The sequence below is a fragment of the Erigeron canadensis genome, chromosome 4 (genome assembly GCF_010389155.1).
Source record: "Erigeron canadensis isolate Cc75 chromosome 4, C_canadensis_v1, whole genome shotgun sequence".
NCBI classification, from domain to species: domain Eukaryota; kingdom Viridiplantae; phylum Streptophyta; class Magnoliopsida; order Asterales; family Asteraceae; genus Erigeron; species Erigeron canadensis.
In genome coordinates this window covers 35,109,448-35,126,992 of record NC_057764.1, presented here as the reverse complement: position 1 = coordinate 35,126,992, position 17,545 = coordinate 35,109,448, and the positions used below count along the sequence as shown (strand labels likewise).

Here is a 17,545-nt window from a genome sequence, read left to right as displayed (position 1 = left end):
CTGCCACGAAGACACTACATGTATAGAAGTTAGTCGTGTCGATTGAGTGACCGAGTTCATGTTGAAATCGCTAGTTTGACCCCAAACGCAAATTCTTTGTTTCCAGAGTCCAGACTTATTTTCTCAGAAGTTGAATGTTAAATTGTTAATAAAGTACATTCAAGTGAAAAAGAATTACTGTATAGTGTATGCCCATAAAAAGGATCCCACGTGTAACCCATGAGCCTCTCAATATATTCACGACACCATTCACTATAACTCATTCGCCACGTAACTCTCACATACTCGATAATTCGATCCACAACGAACCAAAATCGCATAAAACACAATTTTAGCAACAAACAACAACATCCTTATCCAAAATTCCCGCTTCCTATAAATATAATAATAATTTTCAACAATAGAAGTATAGAACCATATACTGTATTTCGCAAGAAAACACAATATATATTTGATCTAAGAAAAAAACAATTTGTAGGCGGCCTGCTTCTGATCGACTAAGATATGACAACGTTAAGATGGGGGCATATGCATTGTCGTACTACCAGTAGTAGTCCAATAATCAGGTTAGCAGCTGCTCCAACAGCAAGGGTTTCTTGTTGTTGTTTGAAGAACAAGCAGTCGATGAATATACCTAAACTTGAACCTTTTAGTCGAGGGAAGTTTGATCGAATCCTTAGAGATCCTCCATTGATCAAAAAAACCGAAAACGATTTAGCAGGTATATATCTTTAGTCTTTTTGTTTTCTTGGACAAGCAAGAATACATAATGAATGACTTATTATTATGTCGTATTCCACGAGTATGGGGAGGTTAAGATGTCCTTACCCCTACCACGACAAGGTAGAGAAACTGCTTTCAGGTTTTATAAGACCTCCAGTTGCAAGGCAAGAGGATCGAACCCTTGACCAAACTTAACTTTATTTTCCTAGAGCAGGCATACTAATTCATAGGATTTATATAAAGCGTTATCCTGAATCTTATTATGTTTTTATATATAACAAAACTATTATTTGTCTACAGCCGTCATGCTAATTCATAGTGTTTATATAAAGCGTTATCGAATGAGTACTTATTATCATAATAATGGATCATTATTACTAGTTAAATGTATATGTGTATATAAGGATTTGGATTTTATGGTTTCTTCTTGCTATAGATAGTTTTGATGGGATATTTTACCATTTAGTACCTACTGATAATATATTGGTTCTGGAATAATGCTACTTTCAAACCAAATAATCCGAAACTGATATATATATAACACATATAACACAACACAATATAGAGGGTAATACCTCTACCCGAAAATAGAGAGGTGCTTCTAAGTACTCAAACTATGTTTTATTATTGTTGATATCAGATTACTGTTCAACCCTTGAAGGAGATTCATCCTACAGCTGTTGGAAAGCGTATTTCGAGCTAAAAGAACTTGAAGTAAGTGCTCTCCATCCACATAATAGTTTCATTCAACATTCCATTGAGTATTTAGTCTTTTAGTTCTTGTTTTTGAACAGAAAGAAGCGCCAAAAGAAGAGGTGGAGAAAGTGATACTAGAATCAGGAGGAGTGAAATCTCTAATAGGATACTTACATGGAATTTCCGAAATTCACAAAGCAAGAAAGAAACTGCAAAGTCAAAATGAATCAAACACAAGTGGTTCGAACTTGGTGAAAGTTGTGTCAAGAGCTAGAAGTGAATGTCCTGTGCCTGACGGGCTGCCAAAGAGCTTGGAGGAGATGGAAGAAGAGGAAAAATGGAAAATGCCCGATTCCTCATTCACCCGATTGCTTCGCTCAAAAGGCAAGTCCCCTGCTTGGTTCTCCCCTGTTCCTGATCATGAAACCGATTAGTTTAAGTTAATATACTATTTTGTTATCGATAGTCTTGCTTTTGGATGTGCATATTCTTTTTAGTTTCTACAAGTTGAACCTAACTGTATATCTATTTGTAGTTTGTATATTATTTTAGTATTTCAATTCTTTGGTACATATAGATTTCTATTTTAAGCTTTCTACTTTTTTTTTACCCTTTTGCTTACAAAGTCAAACTAAGTTGATTGTTGTAAATTTGAGGATGGATAATGAAAGTATTTTGATGTATGCATATATATATATATATGTATGTATATATGATATTAGTATTTTGACAACATAACAAGATTGTAGCATATGGAAACATGATTTTGTGGTGTAGAGAGATATTTGGTGGTAAATATAGATTCACCATTCAACAACAAGTAACACCCTCCTCTCAATCTTCTTATGGAACTCTTATAGGAAATATTTGGCCAAGCCAAAGGTGGTTTTTCTAAACCCTTTCAAAATGCAAACCTTAGGCTTCTTTTGTTACATAGGCCTATTTCTCATATTTTATGTTTCCTCATTTTCCGTTGCCTTAACCAAGGTTCAAGTCCCAGTTAGTCGTCGTCGGTTAACCAAAACGGTCTCTGATCTGAACCCAGCCCATGCTCTTGATGATATAAAAGTCGACGTTGATCCTAGTTTGGTTTTTGAAAGTCCTAGGTTAAAAAAGGCTTATTATGCCTTTCAAGAATGGAAAAAGACATTCCTTTCGGATCCTCTAAACATGACTGGAAACTGGGTCGGGCCAGATGTTTGTGGATACTATGGGGTGGTTTGTGCGCTTGCTCTTGATGACGAAAGTATTGTGACCGTTGCTGTCATTGATCTCAATTTTGGAGACATTGCAGGACGGCTTGTTCCAGAGCTTGGCTTGTTAACTGATTTAGGCATTTTACATCTCCATGCCAATAGATTTTGTGGAACTATCCCTGAAACAATGGCCAACCTTAAACTATTGTTTGAACTCGATCTCAGTAGTAACCATTTGGCTGGCACGTTTCCTAGGACGTTGTTGACTTTGTCATCTCTTAGGTTTCTTGATATCAGATTTAATGAATTTGAAGGTCCATTGCCACCTGAAATCTTTGATATGGAAATTGATGCCCTTATATTAAACAATAATCGGTTCTATCATCACATTCCCAAAAACATCGGTAATTCACAAGCTTCTGTATTGGTGTTATCAAATAATAAGTTTAGTGGGTGCATACCCAAGGGTGTTGGGCGTATGGCACGGTTGGAACAGGTTTCTTTTTCCAACAACCGTCTCACTGGATGCCTACCCGAAGAGATAGGAATGTTAAAGTTCTTGATAGTTTTGGATGTGAGTAAGAACCATTTTGTTGGTTCCATTCCTAAAAGTTATGAGAATTTAAAGATGATGGAGAGGTTTGATTTTTCAAGAAATGCATTGACCGGGCAGGTGTCCGACAGCATGTGTAGTTTTCCCAGATTGTTCAATATGACAGTATCTAGCAATTACTTCAATGATATTGGTGCCGAATGTGAGAAGTTTTTGCACACCAAGCGTCTTTTTCTGTACGAAAACAATTGCATCCCTAATAAACCAAATCAAAGGCCCGATAAAAATTGTTCTGCAGTGCTAAATCATCCAATAGATTGCAAAACGGTAGGCTGCCAACCACGAGATCCTATTATTATAGAACATATGAAAAAACGGAAAGCACCACCTCAACCAAATGACCGTTCACCATTACCACCAGTTATGTCCACCTTAACACCGCCTGCAGATAAACAACCACGAATTGCAGCACCACCACCACCAACCTTAAATGACCCCAATCTTCCACCGATGATGGCTTCACGATATTTATCACCGCCACCGGTAATCCAAGATTAGATTTTAAACAATTAAGACACTCCTCTCTATGTTAGTTATCTTTTTTTGTTAGAAGACAACCCTTATGTAGACTAACTTGTATTGAATTACTAATTACAAAATATGCACATTTCATGCATCTCTCGTTGTTTGCTTAATCATCACTTGTACCTTGTGATTGTCAAATTATATTCTAGATAACAGGTAATATGGTTAAGATTTATACATCATATCTGCAAAATAAATCGAGTTAATCAATGGCCGATTGAATCTTTTCAACTACAACCCCCATTGAAAGGCGTTGTTTCGGATCAGAAAAAAGGCACCTCTCTGCAATCTGAATCATAGCCGAAACGTTAACTGTGACATCAAGCATTCGCTTATCAGCAACCCCTTTTGGACCCTCGCGTGCTCTTTTCTCGGTTACGTACTGGCCTAAATTAGTCACGGAAGGTTTCTTCCCAGTAATAAGCTCCAACATCAGAATTCCAAAACTGTACACATCTGATTGTTTTGTAAACGACTTGGAGATGTTTCTTGTTCGTGTTAGCTCTGGGGCTATTCGGCCACAGTTTCTTCTGATGATACTTGAAGAAGGGAACAGGTATGGTGTTTCATAGCTAGCAAGAAGAGGGGAGAAGTCGTTTTGTATTAATAAGTTTGACGACTTGATCACCCCACAGATGAGAGGTTCGCCTGTTTTTGTGACTCGACTGTGAATTGATGCTACTGCTTTTGCCGCTCCTAGTGCTATTTGTTGTCTGATTTGCCAACTTAATGGTGTAAATTGAACTCCTTCGCTGCCTGCATAGTTGACATCAATCAAGAACTAGAATTAAATACCAAGGTATAATTGTTTTTCACCTGACCCATTAACCAAAAGGTCGTGGGTCAAGTCCTATTGAGACAATGTATGTATATATTTCAGGAAAAAAAAAAACCACTTAAGGCTAAGGTAAATATTATGCCACTTGGTTTTAGTTAACAAGTTTAGTTAGTAAATTGTGTATTGTGAATTCAAAAGGCGATAATCATCAAGGAGGCAAATCCAAACACCCCTAAAACGTGTATGACGATCATAGTAGAAACATGCACACAAGAACCAGGGTTTCAAAAGACTAACCATGTAAAAGTTCCTCCAAGCTGCCTAAACACAAGTACTCATGAATAACAAAAGCCTCTCCACCAAACCAAAAACCAAACAACATGGGCAAAAGCCAAGGGTCATCACGAACACCACCAAAAAACCTGGCCCAATACTCAAAATTATCTACATTACAACTTATCCTCTTACAGATCTTCCTAACTGTGATTATCGAGCCACTATCAAGAACGACCTTATAAAGCGTTCCTATGGAACCAACTCCAAGCCTGTTCTTGGGCAGCTGAACAAGCTCAGATGGATCAAACCTTTTGATGGTTTCGGTATCACCAAAGATGACTCTGGTAGGCAGTGTGATCTTGACCTCTAATGAAATCGGGGTCTGATTTGTGACTCGGGTATTGGTGGACTTGGACACTCTAGTTGAGATGTAGGTTATCATTTTGTGTAAACCACAGATAAGGAACACTATGAGGAAAAAGATGAACTGCCATGAATAATAGAGAGGGCTCATTGTTCGTGACAAAATTTGATGGAATTCCTTTTTGGAAATTTATTGGCAGGTGATGAATTGAGTAATGGCCATAGGTGTTTTCACCTGAACTTGTCCAAACTAGACAGCTTGCAGAATGAATCTTAAGGGAAACTTACAATGTTATATATAATATAGTAGACAGATTCATTGGTTACATACACAAGAATATATGAAGTCATTGATTCATTGATTACTATGTTTACTATGTTAGAAGCCTATATGAGCTCATTGATTATATACATTAACAGTATAATAGATTCATTGGTTAATCAAGAGGCGCCACAATGCCATACTCACCCTTCAGGATTAGTCCCTGTCAAAGTCAGATCAGACAATGACTAATCAAGGACGAATCTCCTAAAACATCCACAACATGTAAAAACTAGTCTAAAATTTTCTATTTATGACACTAATCCCTAAGACACTTTACACAGACCCACACATTCGTCCTTGTAAAGACGGATTACCTAAAGACTAGTCAAGGACGAATCCTACCTAATGGTAATCACTTGTCCTTGGACTAGAGATGAAAGGGAGATAAGTGAAGGACGAAGCATAATGTATGCTCTAACTATCTATTTTAGATTTAAGCCCAATTGTCAGACTTAATTCTAAAATGGAGAAGACATGTGACATCGATTTTCGGCTACATGTAGCCAAGAAAACTGGCAACATCAAGTGGAACACGGAAAAAAAACGTTTACAAACACGCTCCTAATTGTCCAATGAGACGATATAGATATGCCGATTTGTGAGAAGAGTCGATGTCATATGTGTCAAAGCTTAAGTATCCCGACCACACCCTTTTACTTTTAGATTTTTTAGCATTCTAACAAAATCAATTACCATCATCATATCAGTACAAATTTCAAGTTGTAAAAAAATAATAATAAATAAAAAAATTGGTACATATTTTGATTAGTAAGACTAATTTAATGAAACGACCACGTTTGGCGGTTGAAGTAGTGTCGTTTTCTAGATCTAGTAGAGTGCGTATTCTCGTTTCATTGAAACCCAAATCCAAACCAACGCAACAAACACGCCAAGGATTCACACACACATTTTTGCAAATCCAAAATCTAATACTTATAAATCTTCCCAACAACAACATTAAGAAATAAACCCAAATTAAATTAAAAAATAAATAAAATGGAAGCCAACAACAATGGTACCAAAAAATCGATTGATGAAGAAGAGATACAACAACAACCACTACCAGTGGAAGAAAAACCAGCCGCCAAACAACAAGACAACGTTGGCAGTGGTGGATGGGGATGGGGTGGTTTTTCAGCCTTTTCTGTTTTATCAGATCTTCAAAAAGCTGCTGAAGAAATCACTCGCAATGTAATTAACATTTTTATTATTATTATTATTATTATTTTACATTTTACTTCTTATTACAATATATTATTTTGTAAGTCTCATTGCCCGATCTATATTAGGCTCTCCGTTTATTATTGTTTTTAACAAGCTACTGTATATGGTTTATATTATACATCGTGGATTTTTTTAGGTAAATTTTTGTCCCCCAAAATTTGCGATTCGTGTTAGTTATGCTTTATATCATAGTAATTATAGATAAACAATGATAAAGCTACTTGCTTGCGTGTATTATATGTAATTTTTATGCGTTTTATATCTAATTCTAGTAGTTTCTTCAATGAGTTTTTGATGTGGGGAATAATCACAGGACACTATATGTAATAAGTATATTAAGTTAGTATAACTTAGATTAACAATGATACAGTATAAGTTGTGTGTTTACAGGCTGCCGAGGTAGCAAAGACTGCTGCAAATAGTATCTCTGAGTTGCAACACGAGCTTGAAGACTCGGAATCTTCAAAGGAGGACCGCACTGATGCTTCTGATAAAGATCAAGAAAGTGAAGATGAAGATGATAAGAAGCGGAAGGCTGCTCTTGAAAGACTCGAGAAAGCTAGCGAGGACACATTCCTTGGCCAGGCAAGATATAAATGGCCCATCAATAAATTAAATGCGGAAGCTTCACTATATTAATGTCAATTATCTTTGATTTTTGCTACAGGGTATAAAGGCTATCGATACTTCTGTGGAGAATTTTGCTACTGGAGCTTGGCAAGCATTAGGGAATGCCTGGAAAGAGGGTTCTAGTTTCGTTCATAAGTAAGTCAACATAGTGGCATATATTACTTTCTGAGCTATTCATCTCGGTCCTCGCACATGAATAGTTGCATCTGCTATTACCTCCCTATTTTAGTAAGTAATAAAGATGTATAGTAATGATTACAGTCTAAACACATTAACTCAGGAAGGGGTTGTTTTGGTTGTTTTATATTTCTAACTGGCTAAATTTAAAAACAGCTTAAGATGAAACGGGTCAACCTGGTTGAATGATGCTCGTAGTATAGTTTCAGTGCAAACAACCTTCTAAATCTTTTTATTCAAAAATTTAGTTGACTGTACTGATCTTGTTTTAGTAATCTTTTTGACACATCAATGACGAATAAGTGTGATAGCATGTTATGCCAATTCAACCTCTTTTAATCCATGTTAGAATTGACTCTCAACTTGAAGCTGATCTAACCTATTAACCAACCTACCTGATCTGCCTCTATAGGCACCTCTAACATGCTAATTTTTTTATTTGCACCTCTTCAGGCTAGAGGAATCTATACAACAAGGTGGCATACCTGCACCTGGTTCTGTTCTAGAGGTTAGCACTAACCCTTTCTTTTTTCTATACATCTATTTTTAAAAAAAGTTCTTTTCTACTGTTCCTCTGATATTATGGACCAATCTAACAGAGCGGGAGAGCTTTAACTGCTAAGGGAATCCAAGTACTTGAGTATGTTGGAAAAGAAACTGTTGATCTTTTAATCAATGAATCTGGCATGGAGGTTGACAAAAATACTGGAGAAAGTGGACACGAAGCGGATCAACTGTTGGAGGAGGTCACATTTGACCGATGCTTTTACATTTATGGAGGTCCTGAACAGCTGGAGGTATATTTTATCTATTAAAGTCACTACATTTAATATGTTAAATTGAATCCTCTGTCATAATAGTATTGATTGCCAGGAACTTGAAGCATTATCAAACCATTATGCCCTGTTATTTAATCGAAGAAAAGCAAAGCTATCAACAGAAGACAAATCTGAATACGATGTAAAGCTTAAAGAGGTCCAACAAATGCTAAGTTTAGACACTGCAAGTGAATTAGAAAAGGGAAAGAATGTAGAGAATGTATCTGATAGCACTGATGATGAGATCAAGAGCTTTCATAGCTCAAGTGTCAGCAAGGCTGCCGAAATGGCTGCAGGGTAATATTTTCATATAACCGTACTTAAGTTATTGTTTATCACTACAAGTAAATTATCTATTAAGGGCTTAATGCAATTTGTGCAGCTTTGCAAACGCCCTAGCTGGACTGTCCCCAAGTGATATTGTTCAAAGAACTGGTGGCAGACTAGATTCTCTTCACTCTGAGGGTGTTCATGTACGCACATACGAGTTTTTATCCTAACATTTTATGACGTCACAAAGTCATGAAACGTGAATTTTTTTCATTATGTACTATATTTTTGCAGAGACTTTCGGAAATGTGCTGCATTGCTGTTTCTCAACTTCTGGCGCTTGGAAAGTCAGTTATAAATAATGCAAACAAATCCCAAGATGCTGCTGATGATGAGGATATTATTAAAATTGAATGGCCAGAGGATTCAGTTGAAAAAGCAAAAACAATCAGGATGAAAACACAATCAATGACTGGATATTTGGAGGCAGTTGCCATCAGTTTCGTGACAGGTATATGTAGTTCAAGATTTGCATTTATAAATACTTGGTTATTACTTTTTGAAATTTGACTTTCTCTGTTGTACAAGTTTTAATGTTATTTATGTTGATTGACAAAACAGGAATATCCGATGTAGCAGAAGCTTATGCAGCAGCTATAAAATCTGCTACTGCTGACTCACCTGAAGTTGTAACAGAGAAATCAGTTCAAGATAAAGTGATTTCATTTTCTGATGATCTACGTGTTAATCGGACCACTGCTGTGGGTAAAATCCAGGATGGCCTTCATTTCTTGGCATATGTCGTTCTTTCGACTTCAATGCCTTCTGCCTAGGTAAAACTGGATTCTAGACTATTTGGTGTTGTATATAGTTGTTGCTTTTAGTTTGGGATTGCAAATTCACCTTATTATGATCTATACTTGAATCTGTACTTTTGCTAGTAACCTTGAAGACGATCCCTTTTAAATCGTTCTTCTCATTTGACTTGCAAGTTGTATACCATCTCTAGAATCTATACAATTCTTTTTCTTTTTTTAATAAACTGCATACTTTGATGAGGTTAGTTTCATGGAAACCTTTAAAAGCTTTGTGATTGTAGTCAATTGATTTATTAGTGACCAGCAGGTCGGGGTGACTGGCTTTCAAGCTTTATGTTGCTGTTTTTATCGTTTGATTGCTTGGTTATTAACTGAAAGGCCTGTTTAGATTTGAAACTGAAAATTTGATGTATTAGCCACAGTAGCCAATTGTTTCATGTAGTAGACATTTCATCTCACTTATCTGCAGCAGACGAAAGCAAAAAAGTATTCATTGACTTTTACTTTCGAAAATTCAAATGACTACAATAAACGGATTTCATTACCCTAGTAATGAACACCTGAGTCGTTCGTTACATGCTATAAACATTCATGTATATAACTCTATAAAAAACTGATCACCTGCAACACAAATTTTAATAAACGTTTTGTTCTTATTTATAGACTTCAAGAATTTGAAAGATTCTTATCTATCCGTGCATCATTCAAGTTCTAATCTAGTGTGTGTATATATGTATATAGTCAAATGATACGTTGTGAAAGTCATCCCAAACCAGGCTCATTTGAGCATGTTTTATTACAAATTAACAGAACATTTCCAATAATATACTATATGATGCATACAAAGCTGTATGCTTAGATTGGTTTATGAGCAAACCACCTCTTCACCATATCAAAGCATTCTTTGGGCTTAAATTCTGGAACTGTGTGACCTCCTCCCTGCCAAAATTAGTTTATTATAAAGAATTACAATATACACACATATATATATACATTATCTAAATAAAATATTAAATTTGAATCATATGGGTTATTACCTTCACAGTTGCGAAGTCTAATGAATAGTTATTGTAGGCATAGGTGGTTTTAAATCCAGCAACTTGATCATTAGAATACCATGCATCCCAATTACTAGTAGTTATCTCCAAGTTAAGAGAATTTATCCAGTTACTTGTACCGATATGTGGAACTTGCATGTCATGATCTCCACTATATATATTTCACAAAATATAAATAAAGAATAGATAGATCTAAACAAAAAATATATAACTACTAAGGGCTGCAACCGAGTCACGCCAGGGCTTGATATCGGCTCGTAAAAGATGAGGAGGCTCGACGAGCTTTCGGTTCACGCTTGAGCTCGGCCTGTTATGTAAAAAATATATGTGGTTCAAGCTCGGCTTGAAAAGTTTGAACATATAAGTTTTCAGTACAAGGCTCGAGTTTGACTCGCTATATATGGTAAATATGGTTCGAGCTAGCTCCGCTGGATAAAGTATTACACAAATAGCCCTTATAGAAAGTGGAGTTGATTATTTAAGGATCAATATATTAACATGTACTGTATATATAGAAATACATGAAGTATTTAAAAGTTGAAAAACTTGATAAGTATCTGATCCAAGTTATTTAAAGCTTGACTCGATTGTAGCCCTAACCAATATACTATATATATATATATACCTGAATATCAAAGCTCGACATTTTCTCATACTTAGCTGTTGGTGATAGATGACACTACTGAGGACATCGAAGTCATAGAGTGATAATGAAGTATAACCAGAGTAGTAATACATGTCCATGTTACATAGGTTATGCTCTTTCCTTCTCGCCTAATTAATTACTCGTAATTAATTAATTAAAATGACATGCATATATATATATCATACATGAACCATTAATTACTAGAAAATAAAATTGAAATACAATACACCTAACCTAATTATTTTCTATCTAAATCATTAGATTTTATTGCTTTTATATATTATTATTATAACATACCTTGCGTACGTTAAGTGCTTTCATAACATTTCTATTATTGGCCCAAAGGGTTGCATAATAATAGTTAACCTGTACGTGCAGAAAAAATCCATGATTGCATCTAACTTTAACTATATATATTAAGGAAGATAACGACCGGCCAATTAACAAATGAGAAAATCAAAGAAGGAAATTAATTAGTACGTATATGTACCTGACAAATGGTGTCATTGAGTGAAGACTTCGCAGGGACCATTTTAATCGGATTTTCCCATATGGCCGATCTCTGAATATTTCCCCTTCTTCTCGTGGTCGGATTTACACTATTAAGCAAATTCGTTGTGCGTTCACAGTCGGGCTCTAGAACTTGTGATATGTTTATATGTTTAACACGCTAATTAATTATTAACGTGTAGAAGAAATTAGCTACTACTATGTACTGCTGCTATATATAATATAAATACTATAGGTATGAAGTACTACAATTACGTACATCGTTGATTTCATCAATATCCGACTTGCATAGAATGTTCTGATCATATGCTTCAACATAGTTTCCATTGCAATTCTTGTTCACTGACTATTTATATATAATTAATGATCAGTACGTCATAATAAAAGGGAGTTAATTGACATCTCTTATCATATGTAATAGTTCTGTAATATGTGTAGATGTATGTGTATGTGTGCGTGTGAACAAAAATTCGCGATATATATGTACATAGTTACCTCAAATAAGGCTTTGGATATAAGTGACATTTGATAAGCAAATTCGAATCTAGAGTTTATATCAACACTGTGATCTGTCAATGGATTTCCTGCTATATATCCCTAATAATCAAGGTTTGCATATAACGTACACATGGTTAATATATGCCAAGACTACGTACGTACTTAATTATATATTGTATTATAATTATATAAGATATAATACGTACTTATTAAGATTGTCTAGCTATCATTTAATTCGTAGTCTTACCTTAATGTTTATAAGAGGCTCCAATCCTTGTTCATTACCTTCAAAATGAGCAAGTAAATTAGATGAAATTAAGAATGACAGAAAATCATATGTAGAGAACTTAATTAAATCATCGATCAATTGATACGTACAAAAGCAGCAGTAGTAAGAAATTAGTTAAAAGAAAATATATATATACCTACCTTTGTATAACATCTCGGTAATGATTGGAATAACAATCCCTGAATAAGAAATTCCGGTAACATACATAGGATTTTTTAAAAACTTCTGATGATTCGAAACAAACTGCGCGCGCGCACATATAGCAATTAGTAATTACTACAAATTAATAAGAATTCGATTTCTCGTATATATATATAGAATGAATATATTATATATTAAATTTCCGATATATATATATATATATGATATATAACATGCCTTCCTAATGAATTGGGTAGTTTGTGACGCTGATAATGTATCACTGGTTCGAGCAGCTTCTGGAGTTGTTGTGTAAGAGTACCCGGTTAGTGTCGGCGCATCCAAGTATATAACATTCGCCAACTGATCGATTATATATTGAACCCCCGGCCACGTACATAACAAATTTGATCGCAATCAATTGATCAAGATGATTAATTAGCACGTCCAGTAGAGATTATATATCAGCTTGAGTAACTTATTGATTAATTAAGAACTTGCAAATATTATTTATATATATATATGGAAAGCAAATTCTAGCTAGCTATAATATGATACCTTAGTCCAAGAATTCGGGTCCAGTTGTAATGCTGGGACATTATCTATATACTTTCCATTTTGAATTTTCAACGGACCTACATATATATAATTAAGATCGATGAGACCCGTGAGAACAACCTGCACTCTTCCCCCTCTTTCTTTTTTACTTTTTTTTTTTTTTTTAAGTCATCAATTACATTATAAGGAGTTGGAACATTAACAATTAAAAAGAGTACTTTTCCAAAGTGTTTTTGTAGGTTTAAAAATTGAATTTTCTATTTTCATTTGAAAAACACAAGAAGTTTTAATTCCATTTCTAAATAGATAATTAATGTCGTTTTAAAAAAAAAACTATATATATAAATGAGTTTTTTCAGAAATGAGCTATAATTAGTTGGAAAGCAGAGTTTTTTATTTTCAATTAAATTTATTTTGGAGAAGTCGATCGTATTTGATCATGTTTTCTGTTTTCACAAGAAAAAGTTTTTGAAACACTAGCTACTTCTAGTATTATATACAGCTAGCTAAACGCAGAATAACTAACGTACGTGATAGCTAATTGTACTAATTAATACATCCTTCTAATTAAGAATAAAAAATATGATCGATGAGAAGTAGGGGAGATGAGATCGATACCGATCTCAAAAAAGAAGGCATGGAGATTGCTACATCCCGGTCCCCCGGCAAGCCAAATGATAAGTGGATCTTCATCTGGGTTTCCTTCCGACTCCACAAACAAGTAAAATAGTTGCACTGCTTCATCATCTCCGACTCCAATGTACCTAATAAATATAAAATCCGATCATTCTTAACCTATATATAATTACAACATATATGCATAATGCAAAGTAGCTAGTAGACTACGTAATTGTACTACTGTAAGTAGTATACTAGCTTGTAGACCAAACTAGCTAAAAGATATATACTCGTGCGCGGTATAATTCAATCAAATTACCCGGTTTCTAGCTTAAAAGGGAGACTACCAGGATAGCCGGGTAAGGTTTCGACAATAGTCTGAGAGTAGGCTCCCAGCTGCTGGGTGGAAGATGAACAACTCACTATTATAACTAGAATCAGGAGAAACACCTTATACATGATTAATTAGATAATTAATTATATGCAATAACTAATGAGTACATATAGAGCTCGATCGATCGAGTGTTGTTTTTTACTACTCAGTCTGTCTTGGTTGGGAGACTAGCTAATGACAGATTTATATTGTATGTATGTATCTATCTATCTATCTATCTAGCTTATAGTTACAAGATCTTATACGTAACTAATTAAAATCTCTAATAGTAAACCTGATCCCTGTTATATGTGGTTGAGGACAAATTCATAGAACAGCTCATCAATATATATAACCCATGCACAAACGTGTGGAACTTTTAGTCCACATTTCTTCCAATATATATTATATAATAAATTTCAAACCAAAAATCCAAGTCTAAGATATCAATGTACTTTCTCCTTTCGGACAAAAGTCCCCTAATCCAAGACATTTCTACATTACAACTCTTTATTCATTGTGTACAAGTCTTCATACACAGCTATATATATGTACTATCATTAATTTTAACATCTTGGGTGTGCAATTGAATATTCAAACACATTAAAACTATGGGAAAATGATGGGTACGACAAATTGTACCCAAGCTTAGGTACTACAAACACAAACATGTCCTTGATTTTATACTTTTATCCGTTAATTTATATATGTATCAAAAATGACCCCTGATTTTTAAATTGGCTGTACCTATCAGATATCCCCTAAAACTATATATTCTCGGCCAATCTACCACTACATATTTTCTAATCATTCATCTAACCATTTACCAACAATTCATTGATTGAGTATTTGACCTTGGAATATTTTAACTTGATTTGAGTCTTAATTTCTACATTTGTAAAAATAGAATATTGGGGTTTTTTTGGGAGTATTGTATTCCATCCTAAACATTTATATAAAAGTGACGAGAATTCGGATGTTCATGGCTGGATGATGATAAATATACCCATATTAAAAACAATGGAGAGATACAAGTGATTGAACAAGAAAAACTCCAAATTCTAGTGAATGCCGATTTGATCGAAGAATAAAATAACAAATGATTATGTTTTGAATTCTGATTGGGTACGTGACATTTAGATATACAAGGTAAGCGTAATATTAGTGACGTAATTTCTATCTAATATATAATGGGCCGGCAATTTATATTAATTAAATGGGCCATAAACTTAGAAGTTAGAACATGAACAAAAAACTGGACCTAAAGCCCGTTTCCCCCTAGAAATATGCTGCTATGAGATGTAACCTTTTTGGCCCAAGAGCAGGGCCGGCCGGCACTAGGAATAGCAGTATGATCTTAAAATAAAAAGTCTACCAAAAATATTATACAAGATTAAATGCAAGATTAAATGCATTATATGAGCTTTTTTTAAAATTTCCTTATCATCGATGATTTTTATAGTATATTTCTAAATAGAGCTTACTTTTAACATAATCGAAATGCTAGTAAGGTGAAAATGATAGCATGGGAAGCTACCAAAATTCTCTGCATTATATACACAATCCCATCCAAATTCATTCTCCCCAACACAAACAAATTCAATTGCATGTACATCACCATCACCACACTTAATTTCAATTCATTGATCTATCCTTGATAATATGAATCCATCTATGGGGGAATTAGTCGATCCAACCTTCATCCAAGAGCTTGAACATAGACCTAAACTCACCATAATCGAAGCCCAAGGCATCCCACAAATCGATCTCTCGCCTTTGATAAACTCGTCCCCACTTGACTATGCTTCTGCCTCGATGCAAAGTTTGGTGAGTGAGGTCCGGGAAGCATGCAAAAACTGGGGATTCTTTCAAGTGTTTAACCACGGGGTTCCCTTGGAGAGCCGTGAAAAGATAATGTTGGCTTCAAAAAGGTTTTTTGATCAGCCGTTGGAAGAGAAGAGGAAGGTGAGAAGAGATGAAGCGAATCCTCAAGGTTATTATGATACCGAACATACGAAAAATGTTAGGGACTGGAAAGAAGTGTTTGATATAACGGTCGACAATCCTACCAAGATGTTTGCTTCTCATGAAGCTGATGATCAAACAATTACGGAATATATTAATAGATGGCCTGAACATCCTCCAGAATTAAGGTGAATTACGTTTTTAGTTCGTTTCACTCATTCATATGTGTAATGATTTGATCAACTGTATCTAACTTATTATGATCGTGTAAACGTAAATATACATATATTTAGGGAGGCATGTGAAGCATACGTTAAAGATGTTCAACAACTATCATACAAGTTGTTGGAACTTATCTCCTTGAGCTTAAATCTTCCTGCAAAACGGTTTGAACCTTTTTTCTCCAAGGACCAAACTAGTTTCATTCGACTTAACCACTATCCACCTTGCCCAGTTCCTGACCTGGCCCTTGGTGTTGGCCGGCACAAGGATGCCATTGCTTTGACTATCTTAGCTCAAGACGATGTAGGAGGTCTAGAAGTTAAGCGAAAAACCGATGGAGAATGGATCTTTGTCAAGCCTACAAATAACACTTTCATTATTAATGTTGGGGACGTAATTCAGGTAATATTTACATCCTCTACTATTTCCATTTCTTAGGACTTAAATGGTGGTGATATCTACATAACAACGTTTAGTCATCAAGGCGTACATAAAAATTACTTTTTCTATCCCAAAAAATATTTATGGTCAAAGTTGAAAAAAAAACACAAATAATCAACTAAATTAGGACATTTAAATTGAGATGGATAATGAAGTATACATATGTCATGGTTTCTATATATGCAATATGTTATATGTTATTTATATACTTACTATACGTATCTTGTACGTTTTTCTTTATATGTGATTGTTGTTGTATAGGTTTGGAGCAATGATAGTTACGAGAGTGTGGAGCATAGGGTGATGGTGAATTCGTCAAAAGAAAGGTTCTCGATACCATTTTTCTTAAGCCCTTCATACTACACTGTGGTGGAACCACTAAAAGAGTTGATAGATGAGCAAAATTCTGCAAAATACAAGGGCTACAACTGGGGAAAATTTTTTGCTACTCGCAAACGCAGTAATTTTCAGAAACTTAAAGTTGAAAACATACAAATCTATCATTTCAAAATACCAAACGAGCCAAAATTTGATGACTTTGTTTCTAGCATCGAAAATGTCGTTCTCAATGAATAAGAAAAGATCGAGATGAATATTGTGTCAAATTTCATGTAAAGGGAAAAACGTACAATTATAAAGCCGAACTTGGTATCGTTTGGTATCCATTATTGATGTGAGATGTATTATTTGTCTCGTACGAATAATATGGTGTTTGCTTGTTTGTTTGTAAAATACTCTGTTTGATAATATAGATAAAGCAAAATGTATTTGCTTTCCAAGCTAGTCAAACTTTATAA

General features: G+C 34.8%; 6 protein-coding genes across 6 annotated transcripts; 4 read left to right on the top strand and 2 right to left on the bottom strand.

The window, feature by feature from the left end:
* Positions 1-392: 392 nt before the first annotated feature.
* Positions 393-1,979, top strand: LOC122598593 (CCG-binding protein 1). Its single transcript, XM_043771187.1, has 3 exons — positions 393-721; positions 1,364-1,437; positions 1,518-1,979. The coding sequence occupies exons 1-3, from the start codon at positions 505-507 to the stop codon at positions 1,851-1,853; spliced, it is 627 nt and encodes a 208-aa protein (XP_043627122.1). The 5' UTR covers positions 393-504; the 3' UTR covers positions 1,854-1,979.
* A 346-nt stretch (positions 1,980-2,325) lies between these two features.
* LOC122597476 (leucine-rich repeat extensin-like protein 4) lies at positions 2,326-3,726 on the top strand. Its single transcript, XM_043770065.1, has one exon. The coding sequence runs from the start codon at positions 2,326-2,328 to the stop codon at positions 3,724-3,726; it is 1,401 nt and encodes a 466-aa protein (XP_043626000.1).
* Positions 3,727-3,955: 229 nt separating this feature from the next.
* LOC122597475 (probable inactive receptor kinase At2g26730) lies at positions 3,956-5,249 on the bottom strand. The gene is made up of 2 exons (XM_043770064.1): positions 4,829-5,249; positions 3,956-4,509 (listed from the first exon to the last, which is right to left on the bottom strand). The coding sequence occupies exons 1-2, from the start codon at positions 5,247-5,249 to the stop codon at positions 3,956-3,958; spliced, it is 975 nt and encodes a 324-aa protein (XP_043625999.1).
* Positions 5,250-6,344: 1,095 nt separating this feature from the next.
* LOC122595733 lies at positions 6,345-9,689 on the top strand. The gene is made up of 9 exons (XM_043768162.1): positions 6,345-6,686; positions 7,110-7,304; positions 7,387-7,484; positions 7,980-8,034; positions 8,126-8,323; positions 8,400-8,641; positions 8,727-8,817; positions 8,909-9,125; positions 9,236-9,689. Exons 1-9 carry the CDS (start codon positions 6,492-6,494, stop codon positions 9,445-9,447), a joined length of 1,503 nt encoding a protein of 500 aa, XP_043624097.1. The 5' UTR covers positions 6,345-6,491; the 3' UTR covers positions 9,448-9,689.
* A 376-nt stretch (positions 9,690-10,065) lies between these two features.
* Positions 10,066-14,367, bottom strand: LOC122598065 (serine carboxypeptidase-like 13). The gene is made up of 13 exons (XM_043770676.1): positions 14,067-14,367; positions 13,748-13,893; positions 13,130-13,206; positions 12,812-12,934; positions 12,574-12,676; positions 12,392-12,429; positions 12,142-12,243; positions 11,906-11,992; positions 11,627-11,806; positions 11,434-11,502; positions 11,116-11,264; positions 10,470-10,641; positions 10,066-10,371 (listed from the first exon to the last, which is right to left on the bottom strand). The coding sequence occupies exons 1-13, from the start codon at positions 14,204-14,206 to the stop codon at positions 10,288-10,290; spliced, it is 1,470 nt and encodes a 489-aa protein (XP_043626611.1). The 5' UTR covers positions 14,207-14,367; the 3' UTR covers positions 10,066-10,287.
* Positions 14,368-15,767: 1,400 nt separating this feature from the next.
* On the top strand, positions 15,768-17,531 carry LOC122598280 (protein DMR6-LIKE OXYGENASE 2-like). Its single transcript, XM_043770876.1, has 3 exons — positions 15,768-16,273; positions 16,379-16,709; positions 17,010-17,531. The coding sequence occupies exons 1-3, from the start codon at positions 15,783-15,785 to the stop codon at positions 17,322-17,324; spliced, it is 1,137 nt and encodes a 378-aa protein (XP_043626811.1). The 5' UTR covers positions 15,768-15,782; the 3' UTR covers positions 17,325-17,531.
* Positions 17,532-17,545: the final 14 nt, after the last annotated feature.